Here is a 14,150-nt window from a genome sequence, read left to right on the forward strand (position 1 = left end):
TCAAAAACAATAGGAAATATATGCCTTGCTCCCACTCCTGCCCGTATTCTGATTTTCCCTCCTGTCACCCATCCCCACCTTTGTTAACCATTTTTATTAAAATTTTTTGGTAATTTTCCATTGTTTATGTAAATACAAAGACATGGAATATTTTCCCCTTTGTGTTATACAAAAGTTAGTATTGTTCGTATAAACTATTCTGTAATTAGCTTTTTTTTTTTTAATTAGCAATTTATCTTAAAGGTCGTCTTGTTTGGTTCATAGAATGTTCATAGAAAACTTCCTTTTTATTTATTAATTTCTTGTGTTACAAAGTTTTCTATCATACAGATGTCTTGCAATTAGTTTAACTAGCTCCCTGTTGGTGGATATTTGAGTTGTATCCAAACATGTAAATAATATTTTTATGTAAAAGTTTTTGCAGCTTTTTTTTTTAGAATTATAGAATTTTAGATGAGTAAGATAACTTAGAGGTAATCTACTCTAACTCTCGTTTTATTGCCTGTGTTCCAAGCATTCAGTGACTAATGAAAAAGGACAAATGGGAAAGAATATGATTATGAAAGATCACTATGTAAGATTATGAAAGATTATGAAAGATTCACTTGTGATTATAGTTGTATTTAGAAGTATGAAGGCATTCCTATCTTAGATTATGAAAATATCTCTTGTGAGATATAGAATAAAACAATCAAGAGCAACTTCTATCAGTAGAAACAATGATGTTTTCTCTTTTTAAAAAAATTCATAGTATTGATGAGGGCAGAAAAATGGACAGTTTGGAAAAAACTAAAAACATTATACTTTTAGGACATTTTACATCATTTCAAGATTTCCATTATTATAAAAAGAAAATTAAGTATAGTTATCTTACCTTTAATATCCTATTTGTCCTAAATATTGGATTAAACCCAAAGAAGAGGTAGAAAACATCAAATGGCATTACTGATGCAACATCCAACTGTTGGAAAAACACATTCACAATCATATTGTGTTTATGTGCTTCTTTGGACATGGATTGATTTATACCAATGCATACATAAGCTGACCAGGCACCATGAATTATTTCTTGTTTAATATAAAATTGCCTTCAGTAGTATGCCTGGTGCCACTGAAAGGTATATTTACACCATGAAAATAAGAAAAATATTTTATAGACTTCTTCCAACGTACTTCATTTTTACCTTGATGCATCTGAGCTCTCTTTAGGCAATGCATTTTCTGCAATTTTTGTTGAGTTGTCACATACGCTTCAGAGATGGCATGGCTACTAATGTTAAAATACATTTTAATAGTGTTTTAAACGTGGTGCTCTTGGACTGAAAGTCAAGTCTACTCTTGATTTTATTTAGGACCATCGCACATTAATTGCAGTTGTATATATATTTTTTAAAGATTTTATTTATTGATTTGAGAGAGAGAGAGAGAGAGTATGCACACAAGCAGGGAGAGCAACAGGTAGGGGGAGAGGGAGAAGAAGCCTTCCTGTGGAGCAGGGAGCCCGATGTGTGGCTCAATCCCAGGACCCTGGGATCATGACCTGAGCCAAAGGCAAGTGCTTAATTGCTTAACCGACTGAGCCACCCAGGCACCCCACAGTTGTATATTTTTATGGTTCAGCCTATTCTCTAGTATTCAGGGCTGATTATATTGTTGGTGGTTCACCCAGATGCCTCAGTTCTTTCTATTTCTCTCCATTTGGAATGATACTACTAAAAATAAACTGCTATGAAATCTATCTACTAGACACTGTGCAGGCTAAGAGAGAAGAAAGGAATCAGTCCCATTTACAATTAATCAGTAACTCTAATAGGAGAAGGTACTGAAAGTACTATTATAGCTAAAAGAATATTTTAAAATTTGTCATGTATTTAATTATTCTGGTTTTCTGTTACCCGGGTCGTTGTGAAATGGCAGCATCACTTGTATACTTCCTTGATTGCAGTGATGACAGTAAGAAGTTCTTTTATGTAAGATAATTATTCATTTTTATTCATTTTCAATAATTTTTACATGGTTTTGAAACATTTAAAAAACATTAAATGTATTTAAGACATTTAAGAGCAGTTAAGAGCTTTCTGTAAGACCATACATATTAAAAGGGAAAGTTGAGGTAATTAATTATGTGCCAGAATTTCAGAAAATCTTCATGCTATTGAAAAGAAATGAAACTTACAGTTTGAATTAACCATATTGGCTATTATAAACAAATTCCTTACTGAAAGTACTGGTTTATAAATTACATCATACCCTCAAACCTCATTAATTTTACCTTACAGATATTGAGTTTGTAACAAGTTAAGAGGTATACAGCACAGTTACTAAAATAATGTAAGTAAGAGAGCAAGAGCTCTGTTGACTTGTCTAGCGCTACTGTAGTACTCATGTTTTCTGGCTCAAATCATAATAATCTTTTTTTAATCTTTAAAATAAATTTATTAGAACTAATGTGTCAGAATTGTGGTCTTTTTACTTGTTGTCTATCCAATTGCTCAACTGCCCACTAGAATTCTCTATGCAGTCATTAGTCATGTTTGATATTAACACATTAATGTGTTATTTGTTAGATAAAGATGATTTATTTCTCATTGAATTGTAGAAAATTGAATTAAGTAAGAACTGACCAATACTGAACTCTGGGGGCGCCTGGGTGGCGCAGTCGTTAAGCATCTGCCTTTGGCTCAGGGCGTGATCCCAGCGTTCTTGGATCGAGCCCCACATCAGGCTCCTCCATTAGGACCCAGCTTCTTCCTCTCCCACTCCCCCTGCTTGTGTTCCCTCTCTTGCTGGCTGTCTCTGTCAAATAAATAAATAAAAATCTTAAAAAAAAATACTGAACTCCGTACAAGGCATTTTCCAAAACATGTTGAGGTTGAAATAGGGTAAAATATTGTTTCTGTCCACAAGAAGTTAACAGTCTAATAGTGGAATAATGGGACACAAAAATAGCTATAATGCAATGTTATAAAGAAGCAGGAGGTGCTAAGGGAATTCAAAAAGAGTGACCACAATTAAATAAATGTAAAATTGTATATTTATAAACCCAAATTAAATATATGAGTTAATTTGCACTTGTTTAAATTCAAGAAAGTGATTAAGAGTTTGGAATAAGTTTTGTGACACTGAAAAAGAATAGTCATCCTCTCGTGGAGTTCATCAGAGTAGTGTAGATTATGAATATGTCTAAGTATGTGGCAATTTTTAAAAAGAAAATTAGTTGATGATGAAAACAAATTGAAAGAGATTTTAATCACCATAGATCACCAGTGGGGGACAATTTGGCACCTAACTGCAGCTTTGTATTGTTACACAAAATTTGAGAACACAAAAGTGTTGTTCTTGAAATGAGAGGTAGGAGTTCACCTAGACATATTAGGTAACCTTCCCAAATCTCTGTCTATATCTCAGAGTTAAGAGGAACAAATAAAAGAAACAAATAAAATGCCAGTGGTATTTTAATAGGGATGGCATTGAAAGTGTAAATTGCTGTGGGCAGGATAGACATTTTAACAATGTTTATTCTTCCAATCCATGAACATGGAATGTTTTTCCATCTTTTTGTGTCTTGCTCAATTTTTTTTTGTAAGTGTTCTATAGTTTCTTGAGTATAGATCCTTTACTTCTTTGGTTAGGTTTATTCTTAGGTATCTTATGGTTTTTGTTGCTATTGTGAATGGAATAGATTCTTTAATTTCTCTTTCTACAGTTACATTGTTAGTGTATAGAAAAGCTACTAATTTCCGTGCATTGATTTTGTATCCTGCCACATTGCTGAATTGCTGTGTGAGTTCTAGTAATTTGGGGGTGGAATCTTTTGGGTTTTCCACATAAAGTATCATGTTATCTGCAAAGAGGGAGAGTTTGACTTTTTGAAAGGGCCAAAACAAACCAACCTAAAATTTGTGTGGAACCAAAAAGACCCTGAATCGCCAAGGGAAGGATGAAAAAGAAAAATAAAGCTGGGGGCATCATGTTGCCTGACTTGAAGCTATATTACAAAGCTGTAATCCTGAAGATAGCATGGTATTGGCACAAAAGCAGACACATAGACCAATGGAACAGAACGGAGACTCCAGAAAAGAACCCTCAACTCTATGGTCAACTAATCTTTGATAAATCAGGAAAAAATACCCAATGGAAAAAAGACAGTCTCTTCAATAAGTGGTGTTGGGAAATTGGACAGTTACATATAGAAGAATGAAACTGGACTATTCCCTTACACCATACACAAAGAAAAACTCAAAATGGATTAAAAACCTCAATGTGATATAGGAATCCATCAAAATCCCAGAGGAGAACATAGGCAGTAACCTCTTCGACATCGGCCGTGGTAACTTCTTTAAAGACACGTCTCCAAAGACAAGTGAAACAAAAGCAAAAATGAACTTTTGGGACTTCATCAAGATAAAAACTTCTGCACAGCAAAAGAAACTGTCAACAAAACTAAGAGGCAGCCCACGGAATGGGAGAAGATATTTGCAAATGACATTAGAGATAAAGGGCTGATATCCAAGATATATAAGAAACTTCTCAAACTCAACCCTCAAAAAACAAATAACCCAGTCAAAAAATGGGCAGACGACATGAACAGACACTTCTCCAAAAAAGACATACAAATGGCTAACAGACACATGAAAAAATGTTCAACATCACTAGCCATCAGGGAAATACAAATCAAAACCACAGTGAGATACCACCTTACACCAATTAGAATGGCAAAAATTAACAAAATGGGAAACAACAAATGTTGGTGAGGATGCAGAGAAAGGGGAACCCTCTTACACTGTTGGTGGGAATGCAAGCTGGTACAGCCACTCTGGAAAACAGTATGGAAGTTCCTCAAGATGTTTAAAATAGAGCTACCTTATGACCCAGCAATTGTAATACTAGGTATTTACCCCAAAGATACAGATGTAGTGAAAAGAAGGAGCACATGCACCCCAATGTTCATAGCAGCCATGTCCACAATAGCCAAACTGTGGAAGGAGCCAAGATACCCTTCAACAGATGAATGGATAAAGAAGATGTGGTATATACAGATGTGGTATATACTGTGATATATACAGTAGAATATTATTCAGCCATCAGAAAGGATGAATACCCACCATTTGCATCAACATGGACGGAACTGGAGGTGATTATGCTAAGTGAAGTAAGTCAAGCAGAGAAAGACAATCATCATATGCTTTCACTCATAGGTGGAACATAAGCAATAGCATGGAGGACCATAGGGGAAGGAAGGGACATCTGAAAGGGGAGAAATCAGAGAGGGAGATGAACCATGAGAGACTATGGACCCTGGGAAACAGACCGAGAGATTCAGAGGGGAAGGGGTTGGGCCGAGGGAGCAACAGGGTGATAGGTATCAAGGAGGGCACATGTTGTGATGAGCACCGGGTGTTATACATAGCTAAGGAATCATTAAACACGACATCAAAACTAATGATGTACTATACAGTGGCTAACTGAACATAATAAAAAAATATAAATCTATAGTAATTAAACAAGCAAAAGAGGAACAAATAATTATGAATGAAAAAAACATACAATTATATTGCTATTTGAGGAAAGAAAGGTGCCATGTTATTTAAATAATTGCTTCCTTTTTGTTTTTTATTTTGTTTATATGAACAAGAAAGAAATAAGAGTAGAAAAAATTTGATAGACTTTATATCATCATGCGACATGAACTGGAGGCTAGCATTCTGTATGGACAAGACAAAGTATACTCGATACTCCTTTACTGATGTTTTAATCAGAATTTAAATGTGGGCACTAACATTTTGCTGTGCTTGATAAAGATCCATGATGTTGAATTCCACATTTGCACATTCATGGAAGTGTATCATGTAATGTTTGAGAAGCAAAAACTTCAGGCTTGCCTTTGCCTAGTAGAACTTCATTTGTATACTTTGTTACAAAAGCTATGATTCAAAAAGGAAGCAAATAAAAAAAAAGAAATTTATAAATGTGACTTAAAATCAAAATAGTAATGGATTATTTGAACAATTTTGAAACTGTAAGTCACCTACCTGAAACTTTGTAGAACTCCTGTAGTGTCTCTTTAACTCGTTTGAATCCACCTGAAATGTTATATTTATATTTTATATTAATTTTACCCAATTTCATCAATTATTTTCTCACTTTAATAAATATTTATAGTTATTTCTCTCTACTGGTTTCTTGTACTTCAGCCAATAAATATGCTCTATCTTCTCATTTCTTTAGACAAAATAAAATCGTCCTTATTGTTTGTTTTCTTTTTGCTATCAATCTATTGTTTGTCATACTCAAGCTTCCTAAGAAAGTTGCCTGCATTGCTTTATTCTGAATCCTTCCCTCATATTTATTCCTCAACCTGTGGCAATTTAGTGGCAATTTGACCTTTGCTCACTTTTCTTATTCCATTGAGACTACCAATGTGAAAGCCACCAGCAACCTCCTCATGATCACACCCAAGGAATCCTTTATAGTACTTGGCATTCTTTTATGGCATTCACCATGTTTTGAAATCACACATACATTTCTTGATTCATTTATTTAAATTCAGTTTATTCCATTAAATGGTAATCTATCTCAGGACAGAGTTGACTTTGTTTAGCAACTGTACATAGTTAGTGGCTAGAATATATTAGGGACCCAATAAATACTTATTGAGTAGATGAACAGATAAAGGAATCAAGTGATGAATAAAACTTTTTGAAGCATTAACATTTGGGAGTATATTTGTTCTTGAAACTTTTTCTTTCTAAAGACTCTGAAATTCCATTTTTGGTTTACTTCTTCAGTTCTAACTTTTTGGTGTCCTTTTTTGATTCTAGGGTTAGCTGTTTAAATGTCAACATTCCCCAGGACTCAGCTCTCTTCTCTTCCTCTTTATATTTGCTTCCTAGAAAATTTCATCCACTTATACAGTTTCAAATATCTACTGCCATCTAATGTTGCTTTCTGAAGCTGTTGACCTGGACAAGCAACTGCCTATTGTCTTCACTTAGCAGTTCTGCTTATCTCAAATTTAATCTACACAAAACCTGAATTCATCATAATTCTCCATCCCCCACTAGCCTAACCATCTTCCCACCCCCACCCCATCCTCCTCTTGAGTAATCCTATGAGTATCCTCGTCTATACTGGTCAGTGATCCTAGACAACTCATTCTCCCTCAGCCCTCATTGAACCAGCAACCAATTCTACTGATTCTTCTTCCTACAATTTTATTATTATTATTTTTTATTATTACATTAAATTAGCCAGCAGACAGTACAATTTCCTCATGTCCATTCTCTCCTCTTGGCATGGGTCTCTGCCTTAAGTCTTGTTCCCCTCGATCTATTCTATAATGGCAGCTAGATGATCACACTAAATCAGGTTACTTAACAATCACCATTTATGTGAAAACCTCTGACTCCACATGACTTAAAAAAAATACAAGCTCCCTTTCATGGTCTACAAAGGCTCTACTTTCTCTGTCTCACTCGCCTCCTGCAGCATCCCACATCCACTTTATTCAGCATCAGAGTTTCTCACTTTCATGACTTTGCCTATGCTGTTTTCAGAGCTTAGGACATATGTTTTGTTCCTTTTTTAGTGGGGGTGGAGGTGTGCAAATTACTGAAATTCATTCAACAAGATTTGGACCAGGTGTCCTCTCCTTCACATGGTTTTCTCTGTGCCTCATAACCCATAGGGCTTGCCTCTGTCATGACTCCCATTGCAAACCTCACCATTTTTCTTTTGTCTGTCTTTCATATGCTGAATTACTTGAGGGTAAGGTCCATATCTTTGTCTTGTTTTTCCAGTTTCTAATGCAAGCATTATCTAACACATAGAAGGTGCCCAATAAATATGTGATAAGTGATAGATTAAGAGACATTTGTTACCATTCAGTCCTAAAAGAATTAATGCTAATATTGGATTTACATTCTTAGATTTTAGTTACAGGTGGGGAGGAACTGTTTTTGTGCTATTAATGAGTTGGCTGAAGTTTTATAACTTGGACACATGGAAGCAGTGTTTTCTAACAGTTATCATCCAGACTATCCAAATTCAGAAGTTTTAAACTACTGCTGAGCAGTGTTAAATCCTGGTTAGCCAACTCCCCAATTTGTGCTCCCCCCACATTTTTTTGGCTCTAATTTTTCCCATACATATATACTAAATCTTACAGAAATGTATTAGAAGATATATAAGACATGCTTATCTAATGGTTTTTTAAAAAGATTTTATTCATCTATTTGACAGAGATAGAGACAGCCAGAAAGAGAGGGAACACAAGTAGGGGGAGTGGGAGAGGAAGAAGCAGGCTCCTAGCAGAGGAGCCTGATGTGGGGCTCTATCCCAGAACGCGGAGATCATGCCCTGAGCCGAAGGCAGATGCCTAACCGCTGTGTCACCCAGGCGCCCCTCATCTAATGATTTTTACTGTGAAACTCAATGGCTTACTGAGCCACAGGTAGGCATAGATAGAAGTTTAAGCTGAATGATGTACCAAGCTTGAGTAAAATCAGTCAGCTCCTTCAAAGCTAATCTGGGACTGACAGATACATTTTAAGTGCTACAAAGTTAAAATACCACCCTCTCCTCCAACCCTGGAAGAATGTTTTTAGCACTTTTATCCCTTTACTTTCAGGCTTGTCTATGATCCTATGATTGAATAAACGTAAATGAAATGAAAACTTTTTGATTAGATGAAAATGCATCTAGTAATTCTAAAATCTCTCTTCTTTGGAATACTAAATCAATTTGGCATCATTAGTTGTATGACGAACAGCACGCTTACTGGTAACAATTAAGCACTTATTTAAAAAATGTTACCCTATTTAATTATTTCTCTTTTTTAAGCCTTATCATTATGCAGGCAACATTTCTTCAGGGGAGGCTTACTTTAGAGAGGATATGCTGACTGCACCTAAATCCTCTTCCAAAAGACAGTTTTTGAAGAAGCTCTACCTTGGTATGATTATATTTACTTCTTCTGAAAAATAATTCATGGAAACTTCATAATTTCATATAGAACAGATGGATGTGTTTCAAAAATAATAATATCATCTGAAACAATTACAATGCAGATTAAATAATTACTCAAGGAAAGAAGATCCTTGAACCAAGATTGCCATTTATTCATTCCTTCAAACATTTCTTGAATATACTCTTTGAGTTCCTAAGATAGAGAGGGAAATGAATTGGATACTGTCCTTACACTCAAGAAACTTATTATCAGGTAAGAAAGAGAGCTACAGATACAAAGAGGAGACATTAGGAGAGGTTAAATGTTTGGATATTCATTCATTTGATTCATTCAACAACTTACTGTACATCTTCTAGATTCCAGACTCTGGCCTACGTGTACACATTGTCTTATTTAATCTTCACAATAGGTTTATGAGGTGAGTACTGTAATTCCCATTTTATGAATGAAAAGATAGTAGTTAACGAAAAGGTAAATTTATTTTCTTCAAGTAATGCTATTAGTAAATTTCAGAGATGGAATTTGACCCTGGTCTGTTTGTTTCCACTACATCATAATTAGCCCAATCGTAATTTAACAATTAACAGAAGTATGAATAAAGTGTACAGAGCACAGAGAAGGGAGTGGTTAATTTTCTTCAGGTCAGTTTATAAACAGTAACAGAAGATTAAGTGCCAAAAGTGGTTGACTATAACATCAGGTCTGATTGACATTGTCACCAGGTGGCACTGAGCATTTCCATGAATTGTTGTGATGGGAAGGTTTGGCAGTGTTGTGGATATGAGTCTCATATCTCAGTAGTCCTCATTGTCATTTTCAGCTCTATTTCTGCTGTCTATACAGGAAATTACAGATAAGAAACTCTTTTGTTGGTCTTTGATACAAAATTCTGTTTTCTATTTGTGCAGCACCATTTTCAGAAGAAAGATATTGCAAATAAATACTGTGCAACACCTGTAAACCCTCCTAATTTCCTCTATTGTGGCCTTTAGTACTTCAATCTGCTTGTTACTTATCTGTTTTCCAAGGCCTTGGGGGAAAAAATATTTCCATTGTCCAGCCCTGAAATACCTGGCAACTATAAATATTTAATAAATGTTTGTTGAATGAATGAATGAATGAGTGAATGAGTGAATGAACAATTTGGCAGTGTACCAAAAGTAGCATAGATAGCTAAATGTAGTCAGACCATCAGTTTGGGTACTTGACTTTCATAGTCTTCTTACCAAAATGTAATCAAGTTTCAAAGGCTAACACTACCTTTTCTAAATTAAAGAAACCATTAAACTTCTTTTGAACAAACAAAGCAATTAGTTCCTGCTCTGTATTTGTAGTTTGTGATAATGCATTTTAAATAGAGCCCGTTGAGTGTGTTTTTATTGGTTATTTTTCTTGCTTTTAACACTCCATTGTGTGTAAAGACCTCTTAGAAAATTGAAAATAAGTCTCCCCTTACTGATTTTGTCATTTTCCATTTGTCAAACATTGATTTTCGCCCCCTTGTACATCTAATGGGGGTTGAAATTAGTGCTCTTTTTTTTGTGTGTTGTTTACTTCTTATTTGTATACCATCATCATCATTCATCAAGCTGCCAGAGAGCTCTGGGAATAGTCCTGGTGAGCTGACTAGTGCTCTGAAGTCCACATATGGAATATTTTGAATAGATTCTTGCTACATCTATAGCTCTTGCCTTTAGAATTTCTTTCTAAGAAAGCTTTCAAATAATAGGATTTCTTCAGTAAATACATTTTTTTTTCTAAAAGAAAACAATAACCAAAACTACTCCTTTCAGCTTTTTGATAATTTAAGATTGTCTGCAGGTTCAAAAGAAAATATTCAGGAAATTAAGGAATCCACATTTATTCTTCAAAAATATGTATGAACCCAAGGTGCCATGTATTCCCTCAGTATTTGCTTCCTACTGTGACAGATCCATTGCAGGGTCTATTCTGTGCAATTCCCACTGAGATTATAAAGAGGATATGACAGTGGACATCAGTTGGAAAGGAAGTATCTTTCTAGTTAGCTGGGGAAGGGGCTGAGGAGTAGAAGCTTTAAGATTTGGGTATTTGCTTTTGAAAACATATTCTTCTGTTAGATTGACTGGATTGCTTATGAAATTCTCTCAACACTGAGAATAAATCTAGGAGAAAATAATTTCTTCTAAGGGTAAGAATGGTAGTTTCTGAAGTAGGCCAATGCATTTGATGGTGAGAATTGGGATGTGATAAACTGGAAAGTGGAAGAGTGAATAGAAGAGAGGCCAGTAGATACCATTTTAGTTTTAAAAATCACAAAACCACAGGTGTGTTTTATGTGCTTGTGATTTGCACCTGTCTGTAGGGTGTGTGATTTCCTACTTACAGTTTGGCTATCTCAGTGAAGATCTTGATGGCTCCTTGTTATAACACTATCTAATAGCACCTTTTGCAATGGTGGAAATATTCTGTGCTCTGTGATATGGTAGTCTCTAGCCAAATGTGATTATTGGGCACTGGAAATATTGATAGTGTGGCTGAGAAACATGAATTTTTAATGTTATTTAATCTTAATTAAAATTTAAATTTGAATAGACACGTTTCGCTAGTGGCCTCTATATTGGACAGTGCAGTGAATCTACACTGATTAAAAGGGTCATGACAGCTTTTCTTTTCTTTTCAAGTTAGGTTTTCCCAAAGTGCCACAACCTAAGACCTTGGACTTGTTTTCTGTACTATGTACAGGTCTTGTGCTCAGTGCTGACTATACAATGACAAACAAGGTACAGTTTGTGTCCTAAAAATCTTATAGCTTAGTGTTTTCTCACAACATCAGGTTGTCTCCTGAGGAAGTTGAGTAGACTCTTAGGAGTGATATAATACCTGCTTTATTCTAAAAAAATATTGAGGTGAATGGCAGATTGCAATGTGGTGGAAAACAAGTGCCTCACAGACTATTTGAGGCATGATTACTAGAGAAATATTTAATCACTTAAATACAAATATAAAAATAATTTAAATCACTTCTTTTTGCATACATAATTTACACATTTTTATACATTATTTAGGTAAAATACATATACAGTTTTGACATTTAAGACCTGGTTTTATCTTTCTACTCTCACATATTATCAAATTCTGAAAAACTAGCCAACATGAACCAACATGGTGTAGCTGGAATGAGCATGGGTGTTGGAGTCAAGGTCTGGATTTGAATCCTGCCTCAGCTGCTGTCCAGCTTTGCCCCTTGAGTATATCACCTACCCTCTCCAAGCCTCAGTTTTCTCTTCTGTATATGGGGTTGATAATAATATCTTTCTTTTAGAGTGACTGACAGGATTAAGTGAGGCATTGTAAAGAAAGTAACTGGAATAATAATGATAGCTAACATTTAATATGCATTAGACACTCAACACAGTTCCAGGCATCAGTTCATTTAGTCTTTCCATCAACACTGTGAAGGAACTATTGTTATTATTATTTTTAAGATGAGGAAACTAAAGCTCAGGGAGACACATGGTCCCCTGCACATAGTGAGTACTCAATGGTTGTTTTGTTGTCGTTGCTGTTATCATCATCATCATCATCATCATTATTGTTATTACTATATTGGTGGTTTCCAGTGGTAAAGACTCATACAGGCAGAGATAGTCAATCAGACTTTAAATAGTGTTGTAAAATTATTTTTGTAGTCCAATTGGATATTTGTCAGTTTCTGCTTTTCCCCAGCCCCACTTACTATTATGTCTCCTCCTTTTATAAACTGGAGTCTGGGCTGGATTAATAGCAAATCACAAAGGTAGATGATATCACATATGATGTCTGTAATAAACCAATAGTGTGTGTTGTCCGGTGTTTGATATGGAAAGACGAGGCGCAGTGGTATAAGCCAGCAGTTCCAGTTATAGGCAATGGTGACAAGCAAGAGCCACAGGAGATAGAGTCGATCTAGAAAAATCCAAATGGCATGTAACAAGCATTAAAATAATTCTCTAGCTTAGTTTGATAACGTTGGAGCACTGTCCTCTGGAGATAAGCAAATTGCTATAAGAGGTTCTATTAAATTTCAGTGCAATTCTGACTCTACAGTGGAAAAGACTGGGCTTTACAAGAGATGTTGATTGATCTTATCAGCTCTTCTGACATTGGAGAGAGGCCTTCTTCTCCTTCCGAGAAGTGGCCATTCTGAGTCTATCCCCATAGGTAACTCTGCTATATGGATCAAGGAAGAAAAGACCCAGGGAAATCAGAGATGTCCTGTTTGGCTAACTGCAGCAGCAGGCCTTTTGTATAACAGTAGTTAAGTTGCAGGATCACCCAGGACAGGTGTACAAAAAGCCTCATCTTGCCAAAGGAGTATGACTGACCTGGAGAGGGCAGAGAATGAGCCCGTTAAAGCAATCCATGTCCTTTCACACACTGCTTTCTTCTGCCCAAGGGAGGTCATAGGAAGGGATTTGTCCAGTTAGAATAATTAACAATATGAAGGCATGGAAGAAGACAGACACTTCATAAAGACTTTTTGGGGGAAGGGTGTCAGTGTACATAACACTGAATGCTTTGGGGCTTTCTTTACAAAAGTAATTATGGGCAGCATAGACCTTGGACTGACTCTTACTTATTTATTTTTATCTATCAATCAATCAATCAATTATTTATCTATTTTAATGGTTATCCATTTACTTTATTCCACATTATACTGGCATGCCCTTTAAAAACAGGCAGGAATATTTTTATCTCTTGCCTTCATCAGAGAGGGGCAAACAATCCATTGCATATTTAATATAGTTTAAATTCTGCTTTCTAGATAGATTCAGAATGTGGGCTAGGGAGAAATGGAAGCCAGCTGTGATTTTGGGTTACAGGGATTCTTGGTAATAGCTAGCCCTCCCCCTGGGATAGTCTACCCTTTGATGGTACCTGTGTATGAATCTATGCTTCTTGGAAGTCTAATTCGTTTTAGGTACTCTGTCAGAGGCATCTTCTGGAATTTAAAACACAATATGTGGTAGTAATGTTCTTCTTTTAGCTTAGCATTGCTTTCTTTTGTTGATGGTACAGCTGTGGGCTTTGCTTTATAGGGGAAAAAATAACACATTTTAAAGAGGTTGGTTAGCTTAATGAGAAATAGCTTGGATTTCTTGAAGTCAGAATATTTCAGAATCTTCCCTTCTCAATATAGATAGATAAGGGATGTTATGAC

The 14,150-nt window shown here is 35.5% G+C and overlaps 1 protein-coding gene across 1 annotated transcript in view; it reads right to left on the reverse strand.

The window, feature by feature from the left end:
• Positions 1-14,150, reverse strand: part of CNGB3 (cyclic nucleotide gated channel subunit beta 3) — a 128,447-nt gene that overhangs the window by 64,318 nt on the left and 49,979 nt on the right. Inside the window, exons 5-8 of the mRNA XM_002916899.3 lie at positions 13,868-14,020; positions 12,687-12,895; positions 6,033-6,083; positions 875-961 (exon numbers count right to left, since the gene is read on the reverse strand). Of these exons, the coding sequence (XP_002916945.2) occupies positions 875-961; positions 6,033-6,083; positions 12,687-12,895; positions 13,868-14,020 (500 nt within the window). The remainder of the gene's footprint in view (positions 1-874; positions 962-6,032; positions 6,084-12,686; positions 12,896-13,867; positions 14,021-14,150) is intronic.

The sequence above is a fragment of the Ailuropoda melanoleuca genome, chromosome 9 (genome assembly GCF_002007445.2).
Source record: "Ailuropoda melanoleuca isolate Jingjing chromosome 9, ASM200744v2, whole genome shotgun sequence".
Taxonomy (NCBI): domain Eukaryota; kingdom Metazoa; phylum Chordata; class Mammalia; order Carnivora; family Ursidae; genus Ailuropoda; species Ailuropoda melanoleuca.